The sequence below is a fragment of the Monopterus albus genome, unplaced genomic scaffold (assembly GCF_001952655.1).
Source record: "Monopterus albus unplaced genomic scaffold, M_albus_1.0 scaffold46.1, whole genome shotgun sequence".
NCBI lineage: Eukaryota > Metazoa > Chordata > Actinopteri > Synbranchiformes > Synbranchidae > Monopterus > Monopterus albus.
In genome coordinates, this window is record NW_018127926.1 from 1,476,047 (window position 1) to 1,485,880 (window position 9,834).

The window sequence follows — 9,834 nt, forward strand, 5'->3', positions numbered from 1 at the left end:
TATGACTGTTAACATGGTTAGCTGCACACACACACATGCACACAACATGAAAGCACAGTCATTCCGATAATGATACATATGTGAATTTCCTTGAAACTGGCCAGTGGAAAACATTACACACACACACACACATACACACCAGTAAATAAGAACAGGTGAACTGTAAACTATAAATACAACATTTTGTGTTTGCATACAGTATGCCTACATCTAATAATATTCTGTAAATCTGTGAGATGTATTGCTTACGTGTTTTTGCTATTTGAGGAAGCTCTGACGTTAATACAGTTCCTGGCCTACATTGCTGCCTCTGATATAACACTTATTTATAAGAAAATCCACTTTTGGTGTATAATTATACTTCCTAGAATAGCTAATATCAGCCCCCAGAGAACATGTCTGAGCCTGCTGCATTCAGCTTAGACCCTGTAGAGCACATGTGTAGGTGGGGAGAGAAACAGCAATAAATGATGGGATTATAATGAGGAGAAAAGGGTTAAGGGGCATCCATCATAAAATATCATCATCATAAAATATAAAATGTCTCATGGCCCAAATGCATTATGGTCAATTAAGACCATATTTTAAAATGCAGAAAATAGTTTTTCTATTTTTTTCTGTATAATGTAAGTTTATGAACTAGCATTAACTTGAGCCACTTGCAGGGCAGTTCATATACATCCATGCTATTTACAGCGTGTTGACCTCAGTAATTAGATTAGATTAGATTCAACTTTATTGTCATTATCCATGTACAAGCACAAGGCAACGAAATGCAGTTTACCATCTAACCATAAGTACAATAACAGCAGTGAAGAGTGCGCAGTATCTACAGTATGAGCAGTCAGAACTAATTTACCAATGGATATGTACAGTTGATATTTACAGTAAGATATGTAGGGTAAATATCAATAATAGCTGTATTCTAGCATTAGCTTAGCTAGCCTTACTAGCTATTAGAAGAGTTGGATCTCCCATGATTTTGTCTTTGAGTAATATTTTTGATCAATGTTTTTGTACTTGTTTTAATTGTATAACATCTTCCTGCCCTGGGACTTACATATGAAAATTTGCATTCTGGCTAAATCTGACAAATTTACATGCTTGATGTTAATTAATGTGTATTTGTCCCCAAAAAATAAAGAAAGATACATACATACAACATAACCGCAATATCCATGGTTTGACTCATCAATATAGCATGGTTTGTGTCAGACACACACCAGCTAGTGGAATATTTGCCTAAGATTGTGTATGTGTGTTAACAGCATGATTCACAGGATAATTGCCAACATGAAACCTGACATTAGATATAATTTCACACCAAGGAAGGGAAGGAAAAAACACCTCACCTCTCTTCCAGCTGTTGGAGATATTTTCTCTGCTCGTCTAAATTTTTATTGGCCATTTGAAGTGCGCCAGTCAGAACTTTCTCTCTCTCCTTGGCCCTCCTCTCCAGCTCCTCTCTCTGCTTCTTCAGACTCTCCACCTCCATGCTTCTCAGCTCTCTCTCTTTATCTTCACTGATTTTCTCATACTTCTCTTCCACCTCTTTCCTCTTCCTCTCAGTTTTTTCAAACTCATCTCTTAAAGCTCTGGTTTTCTCTTCCAGCTCATCTCTTATGTTCTTTTCTTTCGCTTCTGCTTGTCTTTGTAAGTCCATGCGAAGTCCCCTCTCCCACTCCAGCCTGCCCAGCTCCAGTGCCTCTCGCTGAGCCTTCTCTCTCTGGACAGTCTCTCTCAGTTCCTGGAGCTCAGCCTCCTGCAGAGCCAGCTGGGAGTGGAGCTGATGGAACTCATGAAAAATGAGGTAGCTCACACCACAGTAACGACACACCGTCTCACTGTGCTCCATCTGAAGGGAAAATGTGCACAATTTGTTGGAAATTTTAATAGTAATAAGTAATAATAACATTAGTTTAGAAGTACAAAACCTAAGAAAATGTGTTAAACATTTTTGCGAGTAGCTTGTCATAGCCACATCTGTCTCTGAAGACAACTTTAAAGCCCCTGAAAATTACAAACTACATCTTCACAGTAGGTACTACTGATTAAGAGTTAACAATCTTAGATTCTGACTGAAAAGCAGCACCAAAGTTTAATTGGTGCATGTTTTCCCAATGAAGCACCAGCCACTTTAAACCCTCACTTCAAATCATGAAGTAATGAAAGATGACTAAGAAAATGTGTTTTCAAGACAAATGGGTGGCTAAAACAAACACCATGTGTTTTCAAAGGTGAAACCTATCACTGGTTCTCTTCTGTTTAATGCTGTGGAAATAATCCAGTTGGCACAGTAAACAAGCTGATTAATCAAAATGGACACAACACTGGCACAGGTTATTGCTGCACAACAACCTACTCTGATACTGAGTAGACAGTTAACTCATAGGATTACAGCACATCAGTTCACTAAGAAGCTATGGATTAAATACATAAGACACAAACCACCATCCATCCATTATCTATACCGCTTATTCCTGAATAGGGTTCACGGGGGGGTTGGAGCCAGTCCCAGCTGACACTGGGCAAGAGGTGGGGTCCACCCTGGACAGGTCACCAGTCTATCACAGGGCTGACATGTAGACAAACAACCACACACACTCACTCCTATGGGCAATTTAGAGTCGCCAATCAACCCAAGCTGCATGTCTTTAGACTGTGTGGAGGAAGCCGGCGTGCCCACAGATAACCCACACAGGCACAGGGAGAACATGCAAACTCCACACAGAAAGGGCTCAAACCCGGAACCTTCTTGCTGTGAGGCAATAACGCTAACCACCGCACCGCTGTGCCACCCCACAAACCACCAATATGAACAAAATAATTCAGTGAATGGTAAAGACATACTGATTCTTGTCATGTTGATATGAAAATGACAGAGTGTAGATGTGAAAAAAATTACAAATACTTATACTATACATTAGAGTGTGGCTACCCGAACCAAGCCTGAAAGCACTCGTCGGCGCCCAACGGTTTGGGCTGGGTTCAGACAAATTTAGAAATTATGTTCGGGTCCAGGTAGGGTTCGGACATGTAGGTCAATCTTCAGGCTAGACGGCTGGAGCACTCAAATGCCTGCTTCGTTTACCGATAAGGGGAAAAACACAGCACAAAATCAAATGCATCAAGCTTGGGTCAGATTTGGACTTCACACTCTGGCTCAGGTCGAGTTTGGACATTATATACTATAAGCTTTACAGGTCTGGTTTGGGTTCGGATGCCACACTCTAAGGCACGGGTCAGGTTCAGACAGAAATATGCAGCCCGATCCATGCTCTACTATGCATCTTGTGGGATATGTGCTGACTGGATATCCCATTCTGATACATCTGTGTACACCATCGCAGTCAAGAATTGTTTCTAGCATTGTGACTATTCAAGAATTAATTAACCACGGACTGACGGGAGTGGTAGTTTACGTGGAGTTTTTGACTGGACTCATCAGAGGTTAAGACAGAACAGCTAAATGTAGAGGGAAATAACAGTAACAGCTAAAAAGTGAAATATGTAGTCAGATGACTTTCAAATAGTATTTGAAAGTTTCATTTTCTTGTCCTTTGTGGTGATCTACAACTACAAACCAAGTGGAATAAGTGCTAAGAGCATAAACATGACAAGCCAGTCAAGCAGAAAGACTGACAGCAAAATAATGGCAGCTGCTGCTTGAAAGTCTTCTTCCCGATAGACACTCAAATGGATTTTATTGAATGATCGCCATCTATGTCGTTCCTATGTCTCTCCTCCCGCCTCTGCTTGCTTTCTTCTTCTTCATGATAAGAGAGGAGTCAGAAAGAATGACAGGGTGACAGACAGAATATATACCGTCACTTGAAAGTGCTTTTGACATGACAAATGATTGACAGGTGACACTTTTAAAAAGATAAAGCTTCTCTCACTCTCTCAGTCTGTCCATCAGCTACATCTGACTTTCTCTCTCCATTCCCACATATCACAATGGTGGCTTGGTCTCTGTTAAGAGCTTGCCTATCCATGTCAGGTGAAGGTGCCTCATGTCCTCAGGACAGCAGGAGTCTGTCTTTTAGCAGCCACGACAGACAGAAAGACAGACCGGAGTTTTGGAAGAGCAATACACTCGCAAACAGTGAGAATAAGGCTACGCACATTTAGATCAAGTGTAGGCAATAGCAGCTCTGTGATGGCTTGCTTTGAGTTAAATGGTAGCATCGGCATGCTAACATGCTCACAATGCTACTATGCTGATGTTTATGCTAACATTAGCTAGTGTGCACAAAGAACAGCCAACACCCTGAAAAGAGGAGTAAAAAACAATATGAGACTTGACTCCTGATCACTTTTTGTAGCAATCTGTATCATATGTAAAGTATATCTTGTCCTTGCAGGGTTCCCTGTGTGTTTGGATGGCTGTATAACAAACCAGAGTTGTACAGTTTCACTATAAGGTGTATCAAACATTTTCCTTATGTATGTGTAGAGACATATATAAGAAAAAATGAGACAAAGAAGACAGAAAGGGTGAGAAGGAAGTATATAAGTGTGGGTGGTGAAAATGCTCAACAAGTACAGCGCATGACATTGTGTTGCCACAAAATGCACTCTGGAGAATATGGGTTATAATCTGTTTCTGGTGGAGTGTGTAAAGAGAGAGTCACACACGCAGTGAGAGCCAGAGACACAGAGTGCGTGCAAAGGTGAGCAACATTTAGGACTGAGGCTCAGGGGGTTTTGGTGTTTACTGTGCACATGTCCTCATGGTTCCTGCAGGTACAGACACAGCAAAAACTACTGTGTGTGGGTGTGTGTGTGTGTGTGTGTGTGTGGTGGTTGTATTTTGTCCAAAAATGCTTATGCATGTAAACTGGTGTGCACGCATGTGTGCGGAAGGGATGTGGTGGGGGAGTTCTTTATGCAAGTGATGTAGTTATGAAGAGAGACAATAAGGGGGAGTACACAACAAGTGACCTGACACACACAGACACACAGACATGCACAAAGACAGAGGTAAGTTTCCTAACACTAACAGCCAAATGGCATCAAAATAACACAAGGGTAGATAACAGACACAGACAGAAATATACACACACAGATGCACAGACTAACAGACACATTAAGATACAGAAGCATGAACATGGGAACAAACAAAAGACACAGATGAGGACAGACATGTACAAAGGCAATTTTACACACATAAGCATCTTAAGACAGACAGAAAACTCACAATCTTTCACCCTTTACAAACAAACACACACCCTGTGGACACAGTGTATGCACCACTAGTGGGTTGTGTGCTCCCATGCCTGAGCTTGGCCCCACAGGGAGACCCCTTGCCTTGGGCATTGGCACGTTCACTTAGCACTCAAACCACAAAAACACCCCCTCCACACACACGCACACCCCCCACAGGCAATACCTGAAAGGAGCAGAGAAGAGAGGAGAGGAGATGAGTTGAATGAAACAAGGAAGTGATAGAAAAAGAGAGAAAGGTCTTGTTGCCCTTTAAATGCTTTGTGTCAGCAGCCAGCTGATACTTCTCTTGTACACACCAAACCTCTTTGTCCTCTACTGCATACACACCACTTCCGTGGCTCCCCTCTCTTAACTCACTTTCATCCTGTCCCTATCCATTAGCAACTGGACTGTTGCCAAAAGTAATTTAAACATTAAATTTCAAGACAAATACAGCTCTTATCCTTGTACCACACTGGTCTAATTTATCTGGTAATGATTATTTTATTATTATATATTGTGCTAATAAATATTTTTTATGGGCCTATTATAAAGTAAACATATTGTCAACCCATGCGTAATGCCTCAAGGTACATCAGTGATCTATTAGCTATGTGTGTGTCTCTGTTACAGTCAATAACCAGAAAGGAGAAACACTGAGTCCTGTACCCGTTACTCTACCTAACAAGTAGCAAGACTTCTCTGTGTGGAAGTGTTTATCTGTGTTTTGTGACTTGGACCCACTGCACAGTCCATGTCATCAGCACACTATCTCCATATTCCATCAATTAAACATGAGGCCATTACCTCACGCCTGATGTTAAACATTAGGAGTGTGTGTGTGTGTGTGTGTGTGTGTGTGTGTGTGTGTGTGTGTGTGTGTGTGTGTCTCTGTATTGCTTATATTTAAGGGACCGAAGCCTGTTAACACACTCACACTGTGGGGACTCACTGAATTTTAGGGTGGCTAAATGGTTTAAAGTTAGGGTGATGAGTCAAGGTTAGTGGTTACGGTTAAGGTTAGGATAAGTCTATAGGAAATGAAATGAAAGAGAAACGAAAACACAGTGTGTAGTTTGTGTGTGTGTGTGTGTAGGGGGGTATTCTGTGGGTGGTTTGTCTGTTAGCAGGATGAGAATCATACTTAATTTATGTGATGCCATATTGACTGTCTGCATGTCTGCCTGCAAATGTCTGCACTCACTGTCTCATGCACGGAAGGTGGACCGGCAGACAAAGCAATGAGTGCTAATTTTCCCAGTTTGACAACTCCTCTCCTACAATCATTACACCTATCCTTTCCTCTATTACCTGTTGCTTATCTCCTATTTGCTCCTTGCATCCCTTTCCATCATCTTTGTCCCCCTCTCCCCCCTTTGTCCCCCTCTCACAGGAATTTCCCCATTGTGGGATCAATAAAGTCCTACCTTACCTTCTTCCCCCCCTCTTCCTAAACAACTGTCCTTACTCTTCCTCTGCTCCTCTCCCTTGTCCACCTCCGCCTCCTCAGCTACAGCTGCAGTGACCCATCTGGCTGATCAAAACAGCAGAAGTAGGTCACTGTCACGAACATGGACCTTTCATGTTACACATTCATATGCACAGACATCAGACATGCCTCCACGCAGTGCACCTCCCGTGTCCAAATGCACATGCAAACATGCTTTCTGTGACCATAAGCCAATCAAACATTTATGCACCCAAGTACACACATACAAATAAGCATTGTCCAGACACTTGAACATGAAAATGGTAACTACACACAACCAGGATGAAGAGGATATAGCCTACAGTAAATATTAAAAATGCAGTGTAAAATGATGAAAACTAGACCAAAATGTAATTTGTTTTTATTGACTAAATCAAAAGAGTAAAATGTGACTAAAACTAAAGTGCATTTTTGTCAAAAGGCTAAGACAAAAACTAAATCAAATTCGGGTGTCAAAATTAACAGTGGAGAAGACTGAACTATGCAGTACTGAACTGTGGTGTTAGGCCATTAAACTGTTTTTCATCATGTTTGTTTTGATAATTTTTTAGGCTGGGCCAAAGAAAGGGCTTGATGATGCACTGGAACCCCTGGAGCATGACCCCTCCCCCTAACAACCCCTATAATGTTATAAAAGCTACAGTGCATTAGTATCAGAGGTTCTCCTGCTCTATCACAAGTTACTACAGCAAATCTAGGAACCTGTTTTGGACAAACTTGGGATACTTTCTCTAATAGAAAGTCGCTAGGACTTGCCTGGACTAGAGAAAGTGTCTAAACTCTGTCCAAAAGAAATGGCTAGATTTGGCGCTAGTTGCTAAAGAGATCTCAAAAGGGTGGGTGATTAATAATATATTTTACTGTGTTGTGACAAACTCAGAAACACATTTATTACTGCTTTACAAGGATCTTAACACACATCTCTAGTTTTTATACTGCAATTTCTTCTAACTTATCAGCTAAAATCTGACCAAAAAACTTTATCTCTTAACTGCATTTATCAGATAGGAAGGTCATGGCTTTCAATGAAGGTGAGACTGTGTGCAGGCTACGCAAACAGGCAGACTAAATTTATTTATTTACTCTACTCCTCACTACTTGAAAAACCTGAATGCCCTTGTATAATTTTGGAAAGTACAGAGACAAGAACAGATAAAACCTGCACTCAACAATACAGTCAGAGATGCATAAAGGCACAAGTCAGCACAGATATCTGTTTAGAGATGTTATGACGGGGTACAAAGCACTTAGGCTGTTTTGGAGGATTACAGGCATTAGGATTAGGTTTAATCAAGTGATATGATGATGGGTGATGGATTTAGAGAGGAAAAAACACAGGCAGGAGGGTTGCCTTGCATCATATCCGGATCCTTCTAAAATCTTTTTCAAATTCTCTCTGTACTTTTCTTTCAATCTAACAAATGCTTTCTCCTTTCTATCTACTTAGCTGCTATTTCATCCCATTTCTCTCTCTGTGAAAGCACAAAATGAGAGATTAAGTAGTTCAGGGACTTAACCGTTATTTTTTTGCTCCTAATTTTCATAAATGCATTACTTTTTTAGATTGTGACAATGCACGATAATTTATGGAATGTGTGGGTATGTGTGTGTACTACAGAAAATGTCCGGCTGTGCTCTTGTCTTCGCGTGTCAAAACATTAGTTTGAGCTTTTTTCACTTTCGGAGAGTGTTAGCACCTTTATTTCTCTGTATTGTCTTTTCCTTTTTGCTTTATTGGGTGTCACCGGTATGTGCATTAATACACCTGTATGTATGTGTGCGCTCATGACCGTGTGTGACCGAGACACCACTTCATGACTGTGGCGTCGTTGATTTTTGTGACAACAAAGACCCCCTGTGGCGTGCGCCAACACGGAGTTTCCACTCATCTGTACCCCATGGTGCACCACACCATCACCATGGTAAGAGTGTGTGTTTATGAGCAAGTGCAGATATGAGCATGTGCATGAATATTTGTGTATATAACGTCCTTGACAACAGCATGGTGCGTATTTCTGTGTGAATGACTATGTTTTTATAGGAGTGTGTGCATCTGGGTGTGTGTGGAAGAGGGAAAAGGGAGTAGTAACAGTCACAAGGGATAGAGGAAATGCCAAAATGAGGAGGGTGTGAGGCAGAGACGTGCAAGTAGCATAGAAGAGAGAAGGGAAGGGGCAGATAGATCAGGGTCATACTGTACTGTAAAGTGGATGAATCAAAGTATGTGAGGTGGCCAGTCTCTGGGTTGTCAGTGTCAATATGGAAGAGTAGCACTGAGAAATCCACAGACACTCACACACACACACACATACACACACAGACGTGTACATGCAGACAGCAGATGCTGAAAGGATCAGTAACAGTCACAAAAAATTAGGAGCAAAGCAGATGAAGTGCAGGAAAGAGGGGTCTGAAGCACATGTCAGAGGGGTGATCGAGACAGGGGTTAGTAAAAAATAGTTAGGGACTATAATGAAGTAAAGACTTGGAAGGGGTTACAGTCCAAGGCTACATGTTTGTTGCCTTACTGGCTTTGGTTTGCATATATTCTCTTTCTCTGCCTTCCCCATCTGCCTGGCTGCCCCCCTCACTTGCTCCTTTGTGTGGAAGCAGGGAAAGGGCAGTAGCAGGGAAAGAATCACCTATGGCTGCCTCAACCAGCACTTGGCCATGCATCACATCACATCCAAACACAGGGCGAGTCACAGCACAGCATGGCACAGCAAGGCACACACGTCAACAAACAACTAGCCTGAGGAGCAGCCAGCAGGCAGAGAACTGGGGCCCGTTTCAAGGAGGTTTTGTTGAAACTCAGAGTTTGTTAACCCCGAAATGAGGAAAACTCAGAGTTTTCGGTTCCAGAAATAGAGGTAACTTAAACCCGTGAAAGTGGGGTAAGTTAAACCCGTTTCAAAAACAAAGGTCATCTAAACTCAGAGTCAGTTACTATGGCAACTTACTCTGTGAACCTAACCTGGTTGGGAGCAGGTTTTGTTCGGGAAACCCAGAGTTTCCTCCGGTCTCCGCCCCTTTTTAAAGTGAAAGGTGTTTAAATAGGCCTACCTCATTTAATCTTTCAGTACATTCATAGATTGCACATGTTTCCGTCACGCAGAGACCAAAATGGCATGTCCATT

The 9,834-nt window shown here is 41.8% G+C and overlaps 1 protein-coding gene across 9 annotated transcripts in view; it reads right to left on the minus strand.

Annotated features, from left to right (window-relative positions):
* Nucleotides 1-9,834, minus strand: part of lekr1 (Leucine-, glutamate- and lysine-rich protein 1) — a 92,313-nt gene that overhangs the window by 48,000 nt on the left and 34,479 nt on the right. For 7 of the 9 annotated variants that reach the window (XM_020600375.1, XM_020600376.1, XM_020600374.1 and 4 more), the window contains one exon: nt 1,353-1,855. In XM_020600375.1, the coding sequence (XP_020456031.1) occupies nt 1,353-1,855 (503 nt within the window). Of the gene's footprint in view, nt 1-1,352; nt 1,856-6,640; nt 6,743-9,834 lie in introns of all 9 variants that reach the window. The other 2 variants (XM_020600379.1, XM_020600377.1) reach the window with 2 other exon arrangements.